This window comes from Oryzias latipes, chromosome 20 (assembly GCF_053564925.1).
Source record: "Oryzias latipes strain Hd-rR chromosome 20, Olatipes_Hd-rR_3.1".
Lineage (NCBI taxonomy): Eukaryota > Metazoa > Chordata > Actinopteri > Beloniformes > Adrianichthyidae > Oryzias > Oryzias latipes.
This window is the reverse complement of record NC_136256.1, coordinates 3,039,664-3,060,390: the sequence shown is the minus strand read 5'-3', so window position 1 is coordinate 3,060,390 and position 20,727 is coordinate 3,039,664. Positions and strand designations below refer to the sequence as shown.

Here is a 20,727-nt window from a genome sequence, read left to right as displayed (position 1 = left end):
ATGACAAAGGTGGATAAAGGTGAAGAAGATTTCATGTGATCCATGGACACCAGTGAAGATCACAAATCATTGAAGAAAAAAGGGTCAGCGCACTGTCTTGTGGGGTCTAGATGACCCAACTCCCAATGTTAAAGTGCCTAGGATAGCCCAAGGGTTACAACTTGCAGGTTTCATTAATCAGCTTTTTTCTCTCCAATACTTGACTATTTTCTCCTTCTGTTCTCTGCCCACTTTAATGTCATGCTCATGAGACATCTACGGTATTATTTTAAAAAACAGTTAAGGAATAGAGGGAACCAGGAACCATTTGTGAGTTGAAATATCACAATAGTTTGCAATACCGATATGTAGTCCCACCCCTATAGTGTGTGTCTGCTAGGATCTGTGATTGGTTGGTTCTACTGGGGATACAATCAGTAAACAGCAGGAGGAGCACAAGTTCATCAGCCAGTTCATAGTTTTCTTTTGGTGACAATCCATCCTAAAGAAGAAGAATTCAGGCCGCTTGATGAGCACCATCAATTCATTTGAGCTCTCTGTCAATCTATGATGAATGATGGCAATGAATTATGTTAGAGTCAAGACTTGAGATCTCCGGCCGTTAAAGGTGACACAGGTCCAGGTTTAATCACCCAATCACAGCAGGGATTGACTTTGTAAACCCCCAGCAGAAGGCAGTCTGGGTGGAGACGGCGTTCACCTGAAAAACATGCAAAGACAGATTGGTCATAAGAATTCTCACGCCTAGAGGATGGCTGATGATTTAATTGGGACACTCACAAATGTTCCCTCCAACTTCATAGAGGTGCTGTGGAGGACTGTGGAGAGACATGAGTCAGTGTTTTTACCCCATAGTCCACAACTACGACAGAGAATGTTCTACCTGTTCTGGCCCTCAAAGCGGGCCGTCACATCTTTAGCTGTTGTCTTCTCTTCAAGCTGAATTGCCATGGAAACTTTTGTGTGTTGGGGGGCATGAACCTGGATCACACCTTCACACAGCTTTGTGATCTGAACAAACACATGTACACTCACACAAAAACACACGTATGGACAACAAAGGCTTGGTTCTAATCTCTGTGTCTTGTTAAAATTTTTTATTTTTCATTCAGCTTTGGTCTCATTTTCACTTGGTTTAAATACCTATGTTTTATTTGTTTCTAACCAATCCTAACCTGTTTTTCACTTTTGTCTTTGTTCGTATCCCAGTCTCTGTCTTTTTTTGGTTTTGGTAACATTTTCACTTGGTTGTGGCCTAAGTCTATCTGGGTCTTTTTCCATGTCTCCTTTTTCTGTCTTTTGTGGTTCTGGTCCTTGTCTCACCTAATTCTGTCTGCCTTTTTTTGTTAGGGCCTCTGTCTCTTTTGGGTATCACCCTCTCTTAGTTCTGATTTCTGTCACTTTTTTTGGTATTTTTCAGTGACTTTTGGTCTCTTTACTTCTTTACTTCTAGTCTAAATCTTTTTAGTTCTTTGCATGTCTTTTTTAGTTCAGTCCCTGTATCTTGTGGTTCAGTTATTGTCTCTTTTGGTTCTATTTTCTCTCTCTCATAGTTCTTGCGTGTCTATCTTGGTTCTATACATGTCTGTCCAGGTTCTGTATCTGTCTTTCCATATCCTGTCTCTGTCTCTTTCGGTTATTCATGCATTTGTCTCCAGTAGATCAGATTACTGTAACGGCCTGCTCACTGGCCTCTCCAAACGAGCTGTAAAACAGCTTCAGTTCATCCAGAACGCTGCTGCTTGAGTCCTGACTAGAACCAGGAAGTACCATCACATCAGTCTTGTGGTCAGGTCTCTTCACCGGGTTCCTGTAGCTCAAACAAATAGACTTTAAAGTAGCTCTGCTTGTTTACAAGTCTCTCCATGGCCTTGCACCAAAGTACATCTCTGATAAGTTAGCGCCATATGACCCATCTCAAACTCTGAGGACCTCAGGGACCAGCCTCCTGCGGGTGCCAAGAGTCAGGACTAAACAAGGGGAATCAGCATTTCAATCTTATGCAGCTAAAAGCTGGAACAGTCTCCCTGAGGTTTTGCAACAGACCTCTACTGTGTTCAAATCTAGACTCAAAACATTTCTGTTTAGCCCTGTGTATTACTGAAGGGTCTTTATAGACACCTCTTTTCATTTTCTTTTCTTTCTTTTAAAGTACATTTTATAATAGTTATGTATGTTTTTAATCTTTGCACTGTTATGTATTGTGATGTTAATCCATTTTCCTGTTTTGTGAATCACTTTCTGTACGAATTGTGCTATACAAATAAACTTGCCTTGCCTTGTCAATGTTCTTATTGGCTGTGGCCTCCGTCTTAAGACTGGTCTCTGCCTCCTAAACTTTGGTAGATTCTTACCTGGTTCCCATCATTTTGGTTTTTCTTTTTCTTCAACAGATAGGTCCTGGTTCTGCTCAGAATGAGTTGTTTTTGATTGGATGCCTGGTTTAGTTGTCTAACTTGTGCCAGCAGGAAGTTTGGAATCTGATGCAAGGAAGAGGAATTGATGTCACAACTGACATCAGAAAAATCATAGAGGTGTTGCAAGCCTTTTCTGAGTCTTACGGTCCAAAGTAGGTCCTGGTGTTGAATCATCAACTGGATCAGCTGAGCCCCACCCATTGCCTCTTCCATTTCCTCTCTCTGCTTTGCAAGAGAGTGTCTTTTACCATGGTTACACTGAGAAAATAGGTTTGGAGCCATCACCATGGAGACATTCCACAGAGACATCCGGTTCTGATCTTGATGAGAGACCACCTTTCGGAGGAAGACCAGGAGAGCCTGTAATCATTGTAACAAATGCTTGTTTGAGTAAACTGTGTGAGACATCTGGGTTTTCAATGTTATGTGTGTTCAGTGCATGCTGATGTACTCTCAGAGTTTCTCTGTGGGCTTCCGGGAGGAGTAGGGTCAGTAGCTGCAAAGCTTGGACCTGATGGAGCTCAGAGGAGATGCCTATAAGGAGAAATGTCACCTTCACCTCCAATAGAACTGCAGGCATGTGAGAGTGCACTTCAATGTGCATGTATTCTCACCAATCAGTGAACGGAAGGTAGGCAGGTGCGTGTAAGTGAGCAGAGGTGTTGGCAGTTCTCTGATGAAAAGCTTCAGCAGCCCTGCAGCATCCACCTGTCTTACTGCAGACCAGTCAAAGACTTCAGGGTGTCTGTCTAACTCTCTGCGCAAGTACTGCAGGTAGACAAAGACAGGTTCAGTGTAGGAATTACACTTTATATTACTTTGCACACCTAGATATTTGAGCTGATCAAGTTCTGCTTTAAGATTTTGGAAAACTGAAATAAATTTATTTAAACTTCTCACTTTTTAGCCAAGCTGCTGCTCTAGGTGAGTCTTTAAATGGCCTTACCTTCAATCGAGCCACTGATGCTGGTACTCTGAGAATACCCTCCATCTGCAGACCGCTCTGCTCCAAGATACTCAAAAACTGTAAATATAAAGATCCTCAAGGGTCACGGAAATCCTGTGATCCCATTAAGGCATACACAAAGATATACATATACAGTGTTGGGAGTCTTACTTTAAAAAGTAAGTAGTTATAGTTACTAGTTATATTGCCTAGTTACATTTACTTAAAAGTATTAAAAACGCTTTATAATAAAAGTTTTGGTAAAATATGGCAATACATTTGATGTTTTTCCTCAGCAGCCCGGAACACGACAAAGTATTAAATGCAATAATTTTATGAAAGTGACACTTCTAGTATGCTGGTTTAGTTCTACTAAGGAAATTATGTTTAGTTACAGTCAGAGGTAGTCCTGGCTAGTTTGACACTTTGGGCGAAACACTGGATGGTACCCTCACCCCACTCTCACCCCCCTCCCCAGCCTGCACACATACAAACACATGAACAGAAAAATACATCATTCAATTTACTTTGTCACTCATATAAGTAAAACATACTTGTATAGTTGAATTCACAATTAAGATCTAGTGTGTAGTTATTTCACATGTAACCCTTGTGCTATCCTAGGCACTTTAACATTGGGAGTTGGGTCATCTAGACCCACTAGACAGCGCTCTGAACCTTTTTTCTTCAATGATTTGTGATCTTCACTGGTGTCCATGGATTACATGAAATCTTTGCACCTTTATCCACCTTTGTCATGGTAGGGGGAACACGTCAATGGAGGGGGGGGGGGGGGGGTCATCTAAGATAGCACAAGGGTTAACACGCATAAGTTTATGTCTTCTTTTTGAAGGCTGGCTTCTGGTAAAATTCCCACATTTTTCTTTTCTTTTTTTCTTAATCTGAATACAACCCTGAGACCAATTATGGATGAATAAACTTCATTCATTTTCTTTGGCTTCATGAATGAACATCAAAGGAAACTAAAGGACATATATTTCTGTTTTCGTGCCTAAGTGTCACATAAAACTGAACAAAAAAAGACAAAGGATTGTGTACATTGCATCTGAAGCATTGACTGTATATGAGAACGGCAGAGAAGCTTAGATGAAATCCACCAATAAGATGATTAACAAGACTAGTCTAATTAAGTGCAAACCATCATTAAATAAATCTTGCTCCAAATCTCAGGTAATGGAGAGCAGAATATGTAGTACTAGAGAACAGAACATCATGGGAGGACAAGCGCCTACACAGGATGTACCACTGGACCATACGTGAAGTGGCTGATATCAAGAAACCCTCTCATTGGTTAGAAAGGGCTGGCTTACAGGACAGCACTGAAGCACTCGTTTTGGCAGCGCAGGAAGAAGTCATGAGCAGCGGAGCAATAGAGGTTCAGTACTACCACACCAAAAAACACCCAAGGTGCAGACTGTGCAAAGAGGCACCTCTGATGGGTGTAAGATGGTGACAGGGATCCAACCAAGTGGCTGAAATAGTTTACAGCAACAAGTGTGGAGTATATGGACTTGTAACCCCAAGGTCAAAGTGGCAAACACCTCTGAAAATGATAGAGAATGAGAGACAAAGATTTTGTGGGACTTCCAGATCCAGACTGACAAGATGGTAATGGAGAACCAACCAGACATTGTAGTGGTGGATAAAGAACTGAGGAAAGCCATTGTGGCGGATGTGACAGTGCCAAGCGATGTAAAAACATCAGGAAGAAGGAACATGAGACACTGTAGAAATACCAGGACTTTACAAAAACTGGGGTCACACGAGATCTGGAGAAAACCATCTACAAGGTGTAAATAGGCCCACGGACCGGACTTTGGACATGCTTGATCTATGTGCACTTTGTCAGCCAGCGTGGGACTATTTTATGCTGTCCTGAGGAATGAAGCCTGCTGTAACTTGCCGGATGCAGCACATACTCACAATTTTGGGAATTTTGTTTTAAGCAAAAACTATTGTCACAAGCAATCTTGGGACCAAGATGGCTGCCGTGGCTTCTGTCTGAATCCTTGGCCTCTCAGAATCTACTTAAAATCAACGTAATCCTTTTTGAGATTATTACATAAAGCTGATACTTGGTTGACATCAGTGGTGGGACTGAGTATTGGAGATTCTAACAACATTGAGGTTGTATGGAACTTTAACATTTGCAATTGATCACGTTGGGGCTGCAGGCTTCTAGGCCTCGAGGCCTAAAAAACAATCCTCACTTTAATATTTCCTTGGTACATCTTGGTAAGAGTGAGTGAGAAATAATGCCTCCCAAACCAAGTAAAACATTGCTTGATGAGGATGCTATTGTGACCATGAGTACACTGAGCCATTTAATGGATCAGCAAAAGGAATTCTACAAAGAAATGCTACAACAGCAACAAGAGAACTTCAAGAGTTTTATTCAGATCATCATGGATGGAAATACAAAAAGGTTGGATGGTGTTATCAAAGAAGTCCATGAACTGAAAACAAGCCTACAATTCACCCAGGGCATCGTGGAAGAGGTGACATCTACATATAAAGGTACTGATGTAAAAATCAAAGCAATTGAAAATGACATTGCAAAGCTCAAGAAGGAAATGGAGGACTTGTTTCATAAGTTGGACTATCTTGAAAACCAGTCAAGGAGATCTAATCTTCTAATTGATGGGATCGCAGAAGAAAAAGGAGAAACCACTGGTGGATTAGAAATCAAGATCCAACAAATGCTGTCTGAGAAATTGGGTCTAGATGGCTCAAACATTGAAATTGAGAAAGTACATCGACTGGGAAAGTTTCAAGAAGGACGAAGGCCTAGAAAGATTATTGTCAAGCTTCTCAGGTTCAAGGACCGCCAGCGTATCCTTTCCTCAACCAAAAAGTTAAAGGGAACAAGTATATATGTCAATGAAGACTTTTCAGATGTGGTGCAGCAGAGGAGAAGGGAATTGCTGCCCCAGCTGAAAGCAGCCAGAGAAAAAGGGGAAAGAGCTGAGTTAAGGTATGACAAACTTGTTATCTAGCCTGTAAATGAACAGAGGCAATAATCGGATTAAATGACCAAGAGAACTGTCTATTGTCATGTATGTTCAAAGTTTTGTATTAATGCAAATATGTTGTGTTTAGTTGCAAATGGGCCACAAAACAGGTATAGTTTTAGCACACTTAAATATATGTAGCTTGAGAAACAAGATTAATGAAATCACACAAATATGTTTGACTGAAAATATTCATGTCTTAGCCTTATCTGAAACACACCTAGATAGTACTTTTGAAAACTCAATGCTAAATGTTGATGGGTACAGATTATACAGAAGAGATAGGAATCAAAATGGTGGAGGAGTAGCATTCTATGTAAAGGAGAATATTGTTGCTACCCTAAAATCAGAGTTAATGAGCAGAGACATCGAAGTAATATGGTTGCAAATTAATCTTCCATTTAGTAAACCAACACTGGTCGGTTGTTGTTACAGACCACCTAGCTCCAATGCAGAATACTTACAAAAAATATGTGAAAATATGGAAATGGTCTCAAATAAATGTGGGGAAATGTTTCTTCTTGGGGACTTTAATATAGACTGGTTTTCAAAAAAAAGTTTTTTGTTTGAAAAGATCATTACAATGGCTAATACATGTAATCTTAAACAGGTCATGACACAACCAACTAGAATTGCTATGGATAATTCATCTAAATCAACCTGTATAGATCACATTTACACTAACGTTCCTGATTTATGCTCCCAGGCAGTTTCTATTGGAGTAGGGTGTTCTGATCATAATTTGATAGCCATTACAAAGCAAACAAAAATGCCTAAATCCGGTGGAAGAATCATGTATCGCAGATCCTATAAACATTTTAATCCCAATCTATTTATTGATGATATCAAAAGTTCGAATTGGTCTACAGTTGTGCAGGAAATTGATGTAAATGCTTCTTTGAACATTTTTATGGCAACGTTTGGAAAGATTGTTGAGAAACATGCTCCACTTCGTAAAAGAACGGTAAAAAGTAATAGTGCTCCATGGTTAGATGAGGAATTATTATCACTCATGAAGCGGAGAGACAACGCAAAAAAGGTGGCTTCCAACTCTAAACATGTAGAGGATTATACAAACTATCGCATATTAAGGAATAAAGTTACAAAATTAAACTTTTTGAAAAAAAAAAAATATTTTGGACAAAAAATTTGTGGTTCCATGAATGACAGTAAAAGATTGTGGAAAGTGTTACAAGAACTGATGTGCAAAAAAACAAAGACTTTTAATTTGAATATGGAAATTGGTGGCATTAGTGTCAGTAAACCATTTGATATTGCCAATCATTTGAATGACTTTTTCATTAACAAAGTTGAAAAGCTGAGATCCTCTATGGTAGCACAGGATATAAGCTCTCCTTGTCAAAATATTCAATTGACAATGGAAAATAAAGCTTGTTCCTTGGTGTTCGACACTGTTAGTGAGAATAATGTTCAAGATTTGCTTCTCTCATTACCTGACGATAAAACACCAGGTATTGATTACATTGATGGTAGAATCCTTAAAATAGTTGCAAATGTTTTGGACAAACCAATATGTCATATTTTTAATAGAGCACTGATCAGTGGTGTGTTTCCTGACCAATGGAAACAATCAAAAATTATACCTCTAATTAAGGATGAAAAGTCAGAGTTTACTGCTTCAAACTGCAGACCAGTTCATGTTCTCCCTGTTTTGAGTAAAATTTTTGAAAGGTTGATATTTAATCAAATGCTACATTACTTTATCTCAAATGATCTGTTTACTAGTGCACAGCATGCCTACAGACCAGGTCATTCAACCAATACGGCATTAGTACATATGGTAGACCACTGGTTAACACATTTGGATGATAAAAATATGTGGGTGCGGTACTTTTAGATTTCACAGCTGCTTTTGATGTAATCGACCATGATATTCTGTTGGCAAAGCTCAAATGTTATGGATTTTCACAATTGGCTCTTTCACTGATAAGAAATTATCTTAATGGCAGAACACAGAAAGTCCTCTTCAATGGCAGCTTGTCTGAAACAAAGTTTATGTCATGTGGGGTTCCACAAGGTAGTTGTTTGGGTCCACTTTTATTTTCAGTGTTTGTAAATGATATGTCCCAGGAGATTAGAAATGCAGAAGTGGTGTTATATGCAGATGATGCAACTTTATTCTGTGCATCTACTACTGTGCCAGAGCTCAATACAGCCCTACAGAATCAACTTAATTTAGTCACCAATTGGGTTAAGTTGAATAAATTGGTTCTTAATACATCTAAAACAAAATGCATCGTTTTCGGTACAAAATATTTATTGAATGCACCATGTTACCTGAATTTGAGGATTGACAATAGTTTAGTTGAACAAGTGACTAAAACCAAGCTTCTGGGCATCAAATTAGATGATCAGCTCTCTTGGACAGATCAGATTAATCACATAGTATCCAAGATGGGCAGAGGAATCGCCCTGGCTTGGAGGTGTGCGCAATATTGTCCACCTTCAGTCATGAGGACAGTTGTACAGTCTTTGGTTTTGTCACATCTGGAGTATTGCCCAGTCATTTGGTCTAGTGCGACACAGGGGCATCTAAAAAAATTACAACTTGCCCAAAATCGAGCTGCCAGGGTGGCTTTTGGTTGCTCTTTTTGGACCAATGTGAACGAGATGCATACCATTTTAGGTTGGTTGATGGTAAAAGACAAAGTACAACTCAGTCTTCAATGCTTAATGCACAATGTCATTTTTAAAAAATGTCCACAATATTTGGTAAACAAAGTTTTATACAGTGGGTATTGTCACCAATATCAAACTCGTCAGGTCAGCTCTGGTGATTTGATTGTTCCTTTTTCAAGATCTAACTATATGAGAAGAACAGTGCTGTTTAGATCTTCTGTTGCATGGAATCAAGTGTCTGTAAGGACAAGGCTTATTAGTAACAAATATCATTTCAAAAAGATTTTAAAACTAAGATACATGGACCACTTACAATAACTAACAATTTGAATGATATGCTATGTATTATTGTTGAGGTTATGTTGCTATGTGTTTTGATATGCTGGTATAAAAATGAAATTGTTTTAACTTATTTTAACATGTGAAGCTTTTAAGGTAAATATGATGAATTAGTCACTGTATTTTCTGAAATCAGTTTTGGTTTTTGTGAAATTGGTAAAATGTATGTATTTTTTGTGTATGGACCCCAGGAAGACTAGCGACCACTTTGTGGAAGCTAATGGGGCTCCAAATAAATAAACAAATAAACAAATAAACAAACGGAATAGGTCGCCAGTCCGTTGCATGGTCACACAACCAAACATTCACACCTAGGAACAATTTTGCCAACATGTACGGCTGTTTTTCCCCACTACCCTCAGAGGAGCTGAAAAGGCTGAGGAAGTTCTGCTTGTAAAGAGTTGGATGACCTTGAGCACGAAGAGGCTAACCAAGCTCAGGCTGTTCACATCTCATGGCGATGGATAATTCCATATTGCTGCAACCGCTGCAAAGAACCAGGGCATTTTACCAGAGACTGCCCAGCGCCACTTCCCCCATCCAAACCTCAGGTTCCTCTGGGAAAAACCAGTGTGGGTGAGTCAATAAGGAGCTCCTACCCCTAGCAACACTACACCCCCAACTGGGCGGCACTTTAACTCAGGCGGTAGAGCAGGTCGTCCAACAACCAAAGGATTGGTGGCTCAATCCCCGCTCTCCCGAGCCAGCTGTCGCCCCCGAGCGCAGCTAGTCTGCAGCTGACCGTTCCCCCAGGGGATGGGTCAAAATGCGGAGAACAATTTCCCCATTGTGGGATAAATAAAAGTGAAACAAAAAACTGTACGCTGCTGTGGCCCAACATGTAGATTATATTAGGACTGTTACATTGGTGTCAAGCCCTGCAGTGCATTGGTGGACACGGGATCAACCATCTGGCTAGTCAAGAAGGGACTGTTACCGGCGACTGCAGGATTCCTCCCAGAGGACTGGGTCCCTACTGATACTGCACTACTTACAGTGTCAAGTGAGTGAACCATCATGCCAGGGAAGAAACAGTTGCCAGTGGCAGTTAGGGCTCACAGGTCTCAACATGAGTTTTAGCTGGTCAAAATCCAAATGACTGTATTATAGGGGATGGCCTCCGGGGCCACTGAGGGCACGTGGTGATGTGGCATGTGCATTACTCTGCATACACAGAAATCATCTTAACTATGGTCAGGAAGAGGCTGCAAGAAGGAGAATAGAATAGAATATCTTTATTTATAAAGCACTTATCCCAGAAAGAATCACAAAGTGCTTTAAAAAAGGAGCATAAAACCAAATCAAAACAAAGAGAGGTGATAAAAAATAGAAATAAAATAAAAACAAAACAAAACACAGTAAAACGTAGTAAAGCACGGACTAAAATCCACTAAAAGTTATCCTGAACAAAAATGCAACGACAATGGGAGGGCGTTCCAAAGACAAGGAGCAACGGCTTGAAATGAGAGATCTCCTCGAGTCTTAAAATGGTTTTTTGGAACGCTGAAAAGATTTTGGTAGGAAGTCCTCAAGGATGAGGCCGAAGAGTATGGGGTTAAAAGGTCAGATAATACGTCGGGGCTTGACTCTAAATGCAAGGCTCTAAAAACTGAAAGTAGAATTTTAAAATCAATTCGAAATTTGACTGTTAACCGATGTAAAGCAAACAGAGGAGTGATGTTTGTCAGTTTACTGTTAAAATAATTTTTGTTGAAGAGTTTCGAACAAGCTGAAGACGGTTTAGGGAACGTTTGTTAAAACAGGTAAAAAGAGACTTGCAGTAATCTAAACGAGCGGAAATAAAAGCGTGGATAATTGTTTCCAGGTCAGATGGAGACAAAATACTTTTTAATTTTGTCACGTTCCTCAGATGATTAAAACCGTTTTTTATGATGTTTTTAGTGACCTTCCAGGGACATAGACCTGTCAAACACCCCAAGATTTCTGAGGCTTAACTGGACAGAAGAGCTCAGAGATCCAAGGTGTTGTCTGATGGAATGGATTTTATGTTCAGGGGCAAAAATAAGTGTCTCGGTTTTCTGGGTATTTAGGACTAAATGATTATTGTTCAGCCATGTTTGGACACTGATGCAAACATTGTGACGGTAGCAACCCTGCTCTCTCAGCAAGACAACAATGGCTACAGGATTGTGGCCTATAACTACAGCTTTAGTTGTTTGGAGAGAAACTACTGTCACCAGACAAGAGTTGCTGGCTTTAATTTTGGCAGTAAGTGAAACGAGAGACTCTAGAAGTTGGAGCTTGTTAGAGACAGGCTCATGATTCCATGTGACATCACCTTCTCCAGGTATGAATAGAGATTTAAGTGGGCCGATACTGATCCTCAGCACCGTCACTTCTAAAAATAGCTCTTTAGAGCACCACCACTGCTCCACGCCAGAAAGCGAATGCAAGCTCCGTCTGAACTTCTCAGAATACTTGAGCTCCATTCAAATACTTGGATTGTTTTTTTAAGATAGCAAAGAAATTATTTAAAAAACGATCAGGGTTATGGTCATCATAGAAATGGGCGGCGTATGGATGACTACAAAACAATTGCATTGAAGGAAATGGTGTCCTGAAAGTTTTTGTAGTTTGAAGTGGTGCTGATCAGAATTGGATGATGCTCGATGGAAGGAAATCTATGTATACTGTAACTTTCTGCAAATGTCGAGTCACTGATGAAAAAATCAACAAGATTCCTCTTGATATCAATAGTTGTGGTAATTGAAGTCAGAGTCATATAGATTACTTTCTCATTAGACATTATTTCATTTGAAACATTTAATCATTTTATTTTTCTACTGATAATCATTTCGGTTTTAATGCTATACATCAGAAAGACATTTGCATTTATGCAACAAAAGGAGGTCAGTACAGGCAGCACAAATCATCTGTGGTTCTGTGTTTTCTTGTTGCCTTTAAAAGTTAACTTGTGAAGCTACAAGTGCAAGTTAGGTGGACCCTAAGACCTGTTGGAACCTTTTCTAAAGAGAACAACCTAGAACAATGCTTGTTCTTGTATTAGCTGGTTTGTATTTGGCATGGTCTGGCTATTTTTTCATAAATACATTGTGTATCTTTGACAGGACAGAAGAAATGTACGTGGAATTTGTCTTAAATTTTCTATGTAGGTTTTAACAAATTATACAAAAGTGACAGTAAACCAGTGGTTTTTAGTTGTGTTATTTGTATGTATATCTTAACATTCTTTTGATCAGCAAATTTCATTGAATAACAGAATCACCTTTTTCCATTTACACTGTTGTTAGTTGCCTGTTTTTATACTTTTATGAACACAGTCGATGTATGGCTTTATTTATTCATAGACTTGACCTGAGTTCCTTCTTTCTTATTTCATATTATGAGGCATAGAAAAATTGACTCATTTTTATTGATCAATATTTACATTTAATCCTCTCATTTTATGTTTTGTTTTCCATGAAAGAGAGGACGGCCACCTTTAGTTGAAAACCTAAAGCACTGGGTGTGAGCAGATATGTTTGATGTCATGAACAATGCCTTGGGTTAAACGTTTGTGGTGAGAGGCCTGACGGTCAGTACAGTTTTATTTTGAACCAAGTGTGCACCTCCAGATTCAAACAAGGTTTACTTTTTGCCGTGTGGTGATATGCGAGCAATTTATTTATGTGCGTGAAAGGCAAGTGTTCCAACTTTAGTGCAAAGAACAAACTTTAACTACACTGCTGAGGGACTGAGAGCATTGACTGTGTGTGCCCAAATATGAATCTGCTAAGTTTTTCAAAAGAATACTGATATGAGACACCATTGGTAGTTCATGGTTGGTAATATATTAACAGTTCTAAGTCATTCCTCATCAAGCACACTTCCTTTAAATCAAATGTTACATTCAGATTAAATTAAAATAAATTTGTTTTACACCATAGCTGCTTATGTACACTAATAAAACATAAGAACACCCACCCCTTCTAACAGACACTAGTATACTGTACATTATCACGTTGTTTACCTTTTGAAAGACAACAGGAATCTTGACTCCAGGAAACTTCTTCCTGTCATTCTCCAGCAGGGACTTGAGAGTGACTCCAAATACTGTTCCCTCTAGAAAACAGACATATCAGGGTAGCTATGAGTGCTACTAAGCTAGTCCAATAGTGACAGACACTGAAAGTTCCTACTTCACAGTAGGGTGACTCATGACAGGTCAAGCCCCTACCACAAGAAAGAAAAGAGAGGAAGATGTTTAGCGATGTGATTCTCACTGATCTGCCACATCAGTACAATAAAGACACAAACATCTGCTGTAGCTCCTCCTACTAATCATCAGTGAGGTACCAATGCTGCAACCAGAGAATGGACCCCCCACAAAAACCTCCATGTGATTGTAAATGTGATTTTATGGGACACCTGGAGCTCATCAGGAGTACTTGAAGGACAGAAGACCCAGAGAAAACATCTTAAGGTCTGGAAACACCTGAGGGATCTGTCAATTCAGGCCAACAATCTTCAGCAGGGGCTGAAGCTGCAAACTGCTCCAACCTACTTCCAGAGACTCATCTGACCCACGACCTGCAGGTCGTGACCCATTGACAGTGGGCTGTGACTCACAAGACATGGCAGAAGAAATTGATATATATAATCCAAACACTATGATAAGTTATAAAAGGGTGGTTATAGGTTGGTGCCAGCGGAGGCGCCATTATTGTGTAAATGGGTGTGTATATAATTGTAAAGCGCTTTGGGCCTTCTAAGAAGGCAGTAAAGTGCTACATAAGTACATGCCATTTACCATAATGGGGGCAATGAGCTTCCAGGTGTGCATTATCAAAATCAATGGACATACAGTACAGTGGAGAAAAAAAGTATTCAGTCAGCCACCAATTATACAAGTTCTCCCACTTAAAAAGATGAGAGGCCTGCAATTTCCTCATAGGTAAACCTCAACTATTAGAGACTAAATGAGAACAAAAATCCAGAAAATCACATTTTCTGATTTTTAAAGAATTTATTTGTAAACAATGGTGAAAAATACGTATTTGGTCAAAAACAAAAGTTCAACTCAATACTTCGTTTATTTTCTTTGTTGGCAATGACAGCAGTTTTCTGTAAGTCTTCACAAGGTTTTCACAAACTGGTACATTGTTGCTTGTATTTTGGTCCATTCCTCCATGTAGATCTCCTATAGAGCAGTGATGTTTTGGTGCTGTTGCTGGGCAACACGGACTTTCAACTCCCTCCAAAAGTTTTCTATGAGGTTGAAATCTGGAGACTGGCTAGGCCAGTCCAGGACCTTGAAATCCTTCTCATGAAGCCATTCCTTCGTTACCTAAGCAACATGTGTTTGGGATGGTTGTCATCCCAGCCATGTTTCATCTTCAATGCTGATGGAAGGAGGTTTTCACTCAAAATCTGACCATACATGGTCCCATTCTTTCTTTCCTTTACACAGTTTAAACTTCTAAAAACTTTAAACTTCTATTGTGGTTTCATCCGACCATAGGACATTCTCCCAATCCTCTTCTGGATCATCCAAATGCTCTCTAGCAGACTTTAGACGGTTCTGCACATGTACTGGCTTTAGCAGGGGGACACGTCTGGCCCTGCAGGGTTTGAGTCCCTGGTGGTGTAGTGTGTTACTGATGGCAGCCTTTGTTACTTTGGTCCCAGCTCTCTGCAGGTCATTCTCTAGGTCCCCCGTGTGGTTCTGGGATTTTTGCTCACGGTTCTTGGGATTATTTTGACCCCACTGGGTGAGATCTTGGGGGGAGCACCAGATGGAGGGAGATTATCAGTGGTCTTGTACGTCTTCCATGTCCTAATAATTGATTTCTTCACACCAAGCTGCTTATGTTACAGATTCAGTCTTCCAGTCTGGTGCAGGTCAACAGTTTGATTTCAAGTTTCCTTAGTCATCTCTTTGGTCTTTAGTGGAGTTTGGAGTCTAACTGTTGGAGGTTGTGGACAGGTGTCTTTATATAGATAACCAGTTCAAACAGGTGACATAAATACAGGTAACAGTGGAGGACAGAGGATCCTCTACAGAAGGAGTTACAGGTCTGTGAGAGACAGAAGTCTTGTTTGTTTGTAGATGAACAAATACTTTTTTTAGCACAATTTACAACTAAATTCTCTAAAAATCAATCAATGTAATTTTCTGGATTTTTTCCTTTTATATTTTCTCTCATAGTTGAGATCTACCTATGATGAAAATTATAGGCCTCTCCCATCTTTTTCAGTGGGACAACTTGCACAATTGGTGGCTGACTAGATAGATATACTTAAATGACTCCCAAACCGTCAGGTGGAATCAGGCTTTCACGTCATCAGTTTAAGAACACATAAAGGAAACCCATGCAGGAACTTCAGAAAACAGGCCGTGGTCCTTTTGTGCTGAATGCTTTTCACCATAAACCTCCTTGCATGGTAGAGCCTTCAGACAGGAACTGGACGATGGTACAGCAGCTGTGTGACACAGAGTGTCTGTGAAACACCAGAAAATAGGTTACAGTTTAAAAGAAACAGAAAAAAAAATGTTTTTCTCTTGGTTGTGCAGACAAAACACATCAAAAGTTCTTTGGTATTTAAAATTTTAACTGAGACGATGATCAAGGCATACGTAATAAAAGGAACTGAAAAAGGAAAAAAAGAGTGGAATCAGAGGAAAATGTAAACTATTTCACTAATCAGCACAATTCCCCCCTGCATAATACCCTGGTCATTAGACCTGGGGATATTTTCTGCAATTGTAGCACGAGTAACATCTATCGCAAAAGTTGTATACTAACAAGGTTCTTTACATTTTAGAGAAATAGAAGCGTAAAAGTGGTTGGAAACATGTAATGTGCAGGAGAGTCACAGAAAGGTTACTGAGTTAGAAATGGAAGAAAAAATGTCTTGAACACTTGATCAGAAAAAATCTAAACTTTGAAATATCTCTTTAATTAAACTCCAACCCCCCCTTTTTACCATAAATAAAACTTACCAACTCTAAGTTCAAACTTCCCGGCTTGACTTGCTAGTGGATTCCGCTCTGGGGAACACTTGCACAGTGACAGCCCGTCAGGTGTGACCCAAAGCCCATTAGTTGTGGCTTACAGCAGAATTCAGCGTTCAAAGCCACTTCTGCTACATATCCACTGTCAGAAGTCAGAGCTCTGTCTCCCTCTCTGGTCACCGGCGGGACCAGCCCCCAGAGTTCTAGCTATACTACAACTCCCAGCAACCCCAGCACACACTTCCTGGATGCCGTACACCTGACTCTCATTCATTCATCAACCACACCATATACTTAAGCTCTGAACTGAGTGAAGTTCAGTGTGAAGTATTGTTTGTGTCACTCTGCCCTCCTTCCCAGACATTATATCTGGACCTGATCTTCTTTTTCCTCTTTCCTGTTTCGTCTTTGACTCTGTTTGACTGCCGCCTGCCCTGACCCTCGCCTGGATTTTATCAACTCCTGCCTATTCGACCCTGATTTAGCTTTGTGGACTTTTACCTGGGCAAATAAACCTGCTGCAATTGCATCCAGCCGTCTGCCTGTTCTTGGGATAGCCACTCATTTTAACAATTAAATTCATACTACTGGGATCTCCAGAATATTTTTTTTGTACAAAATGTATCCACATGTCAAGAGGCTCACCAACGCTCAATCTATTGCATAAAATTGCACTTAAGGCAATTAAGCCCGTATGTGAGCCGCGGCCCACGACTTGCAACCACAGCTTGTGAGTCTTGACCAGCTGCTTGTTAGTTGCAACTAATGGGTCAGGTGAGTCACTGGAAGTAGGTCAGTGCTGTTTGGAGAGCTTGCTGTCTCTCAAGAACTTCCTCAGAACTGTGAAATAAGCTCAGGTTTCTTTAAAACACTCAGTTTACTGTTTTAATTGTTTCTGTGTTAAAATATCACTTATAGAACTACAACTGTATGACACAGTAAGAGCTTTGTCATTGTTTGATGTAAAGACATTAACCCTTGTGCTATCCTAGGCACTTTAACATTGGGAGTTGGATCATCTAGAGCAGGGGTCGGCAACCCATGGTTCCAGAGCCACATGTGGCTCTTTCATCCTTCTGTTGTGGCTCCCTGCGACTTTGGAAAATAATAAGTATTTTATAATAATTAAATTTTATTTTAGTTTGTTCATCTGCTGTACGAAGCACGTACCACATCAAAACCAGCTTCCTTAATAAGCTCGTATTTATCGGGCGAGAACTGTAGAGCTGATAGCAGGAGGACACACGCGGTCCGGAGTGATCTTCTGCTGGGAACTTGACGTGCCGCGGGGCAGAGAAACTTTCTGATGACAGAGAGTTCGCGCCAGTGTTGCCAGATAGAGTCACAGTTTTCCAGCCCAAAAGTCATCTGAAAACCGCCAGACCCAGCCAAGTCAGCAGTCAGCTGGTGGCTCCTCCCAACGCGACCGCGGTATCATCCTTTTAAGAACATAATGTGCATTTGCAGTGATGTATGTTTCAGAGGATGTCCGATTGGCCAATGTACATGTCAATCAAGTCCTGTACTTCTCAGTGAGGATTTTGATTGGCTGGTGGATTTTAAAGAAGTACTTTTTTCAATCTTTTCTGGCTAGCGATCTACAGTCATGTCCTTGAAGATCAACGTAATGAGCACCTTTGAATAATATATACATGCATAATATATATAATGATGTCAAAACGGGTTGTGGCTCCGGGTGCTTTCTTTTCATTAGGGGCGTCCCAAATGGCTCTTTGAGTAAAAAAGGTTGCTGACCCCTGATCTAGACCCACTAGACAGTGCTCTGAACCTTTTTTTTTCAATGATTTGTGATCTTCACTTGTGTCAAAGGAAGGGTGGGGTCATCTAAGATAGCACAAGGGTTAAAGCTCCAAGGTCAACACAAAGCAATCAAACTTTCAACCTATGAAACGACTACCTCTTCTTCCTCATCACATAATAGAGCCCTCAGCTCATATGTCTGGTCACTTAAACCTGCTGTCAGCACAAGATGTAAGAATCAGGCGCACCCTGGGCCTTTGTGCGTGGACGTCGGCTCCGTTTGGTTTGAACACCCAGAGCAAGCAGAAAGGTCGAAAGCTCTATGTGGGAGATGAAGCCGACGCGTGTGAGGTCACGAGGCGAGAGGTCATCCACAACGGTGAGGCCCTTTGGGGGGATGACAGGTACACACGCACAGACATACACACTCATAAAGATATGTACACGTGTGCGTGCACATATACACAACAGCTTGTTAGGTCAGCTAACCTTGCCAAACCGCCTGCAGTTCTTCTCACCTGCAGTTTACCACTCAGGTCTCCTTGGAAAGTCCGACAGTCCCAACAGGTAGAGCTAAGTCTGTGTTCAGCCACGCCTTCAGAGTACGGCGAGTCTCGCAGCAGCCAATCAGCTCGTCTCCAGCAACATGCTGGAGGTGAAATGGAGAGAACAGGAGCGGAAGGGTTGGTGTTGGCTAGGGGCGCCTTAAGGGAACTGCATGATGGATGTTCAGTCAGTTGATCTTCAAAAACAAAAATGGGAGGAGTTGACCGAACTGCAAAAATGTAGAAAACACACAGGAGACTATTATAGAAGCATGAAGACGTTTGTAGGATCCGTGATAACCTAAAAAACTGTTGAACACAACAAAAATACCTCTGTGAGCGCTGCGCCGAATAGTCTTGGTGGTGGTGTGGTATCGACCTGGAAGGGAGTCAGGAGAATGTGGAGGAGGGGAGGGGCATAACTCGGCTGATTTATCCTCAGGCTAAAGCAGAAAAAATGATTATGTTCTTAACATTTACAGAATTTACTGCAGGGGAGGCATTTGAGCGGTGCATGCCTACCTCAGCAAAAATCTCCCTCACATCCCTGAGCGGCTGCCTGTTCCTCTTCCTCAACGTCTCATTGTAGGTGTCCAGCCTAGTCCTGACTATGGCGGCTTGCTGGTGGGTTAGGGTAGAAATAACAGCCTCAGGCAATGGCAGAGATGCCTCTGACGATGTTATTCCTGACACCAGAAAAGATAGCCCCGCCTCCTTCAGCCATGTCTCCTCCATCTCCACTTCTGCAAAGAAACTGGCACAGTAAGCCTCAAAGGTGACCAGATGCTGCTGTCAGTGACTCTCACCATCCACGCTCTGCCTTTCTTCTTCATCCTCCTCCTCTTCTCCTTCCTCCTCAATGCTTCTCACTTCCCTCCAATATGCCTCCATAGCATTATGGTGACGATCTGAGGTGACTTTATGAGGGGCTGGAAGGATTGGATTTGTAGGAGACTGCAACATCCTGTGGAGACAAAAGATACGAAAACAAATCAGCCTATCAGAGCCACATGCTCCCCCCACGTAGTTGTGGTCAGCAAACTGATAATTTCTGTTTTCTCATTTTGGTAAACTGGTTGATACTATTTGTCCCTGAGAAATGTGCAGATACCAGTTGACAGAGGCTGAGTCCAGGCCACACGGTCATTGAAGTACCATCTTAATAAGAGTCTTTTGCCTCTTCAGACCATGTGCTCCATCTTTGCCTTCATCCAGGATTGTCCACATTCGTGCTCATACAACTGCAGCTCCATACATTATTGACAAGTGAGAGAAAGTCAACTTCCTGCAGCGCGTCAATCAGTGCGAAGGGAACCTCCAGCTAATGGTCCTGATTCCTGAGGGAGGACAGAGTGAGGCACACAGTAAACATTAAGAGCTGTTATCTCCATTAGGAGGAAATGTACTGTGCCGGGCAATCACCAAAAAATAAATAAATAATTATATTATTACTCAGGTCTTGAGTGGCTAATCTAACCCAGTTACTCCCCTTGCAAAAAGCTTTGACTTTTGCAGGACCTGTTCTAGAATGAGCCCAGTTCTGTGTCTTTTTAAGCCATTTCTATCAAATAAAAACCAACGTTGATTTGGTGCTGTGTTAAACACTTAGTGTAGCTGGTTCTGCTCGGATGCTTCCACAGAACCTTGTTTGTTTCCCACAGATTGGAGCACAGTCAGTTGCACATAAACATTTTTTTGTAATTTAATCCAATACCTTTATTAAGCCCCAGTTTTCTGCCAATGTTTTGTTAAGACGCTACACAAAAAGCAAAAGACATTAGACAGGGCTTTATTATTTATAATCCAATTCAATCAGGAACATCCCAACAAGGTAAGAATTTCTTGTTACAAACAGGATATGTAAGTGATGACAATATGAACAGGGTAGGGATGTTGGTGTGATACCTTTACTGAGCAAACAAAGTCAAACTATACTCAAAAAAGGGCCATTTGTTGAGATTTGTTAGAACCTGAGTGAAAAGAAATAGACAAACACAATCAATGATAGAACATCTGTTTAAGACAAAAAATGAAATAGTAATGCATCAAAAAAGCAAATAGCAAACCGACT

General features: G+C 40.7%; 1 protein-coding gene across 2 annotated transcripts; it reads right to left on the bottom strand.

Moving 5' to 3' along the window:
• Positions 1–426: 426 nt before the first annotated feature.
• On the bottom strand, positions 427–19,984 carry arhgap28 (Rho GTPase activating protein 28). 2 transcript variants are annotated; one of them, XM_020702077.3, is made up of 15 exons: positions 19,768–19,984; positions 19,463–19,620; positions 19,179–19,399; positions 18,988–19,099; positions 18,630–18,886; positions 18,360–18,498; positions 13,366–13,457; positions 3,364–3,441; positions 3,032–3,185; positions 2,869–2,951; positions 2,562–2,777; positions 2,355–2,480; positions 884–1,011; positions 781–818; positions 427–700 (listed from the first exon to the last, which is right to left on the bottom strand). In XM_020702077.3, the coding sequence occupies exons 2-15, from the start codon at positions 19,617–19,619 to the stop codon at positions 579–581; spliced, it is 1,923 nt and encodes a 640-aa protein (XP_020557736.1). In that variant the 5' UTR covers position 19,620; positions 19,768–19,984; the 3' UTR covers positions 427–578. The 2 variants fall into 2 exon arrangements, with proteins under 2 accessions (XP_020557736.1, XP_078794944.1); XM_078938818.1 differs by lacking the exon at positions 19,768–19,984 and having other exon boundaries at positions 19,463–19,753.
• Positions 19,985–20,727: the final 743 nt, after the last annotated feature.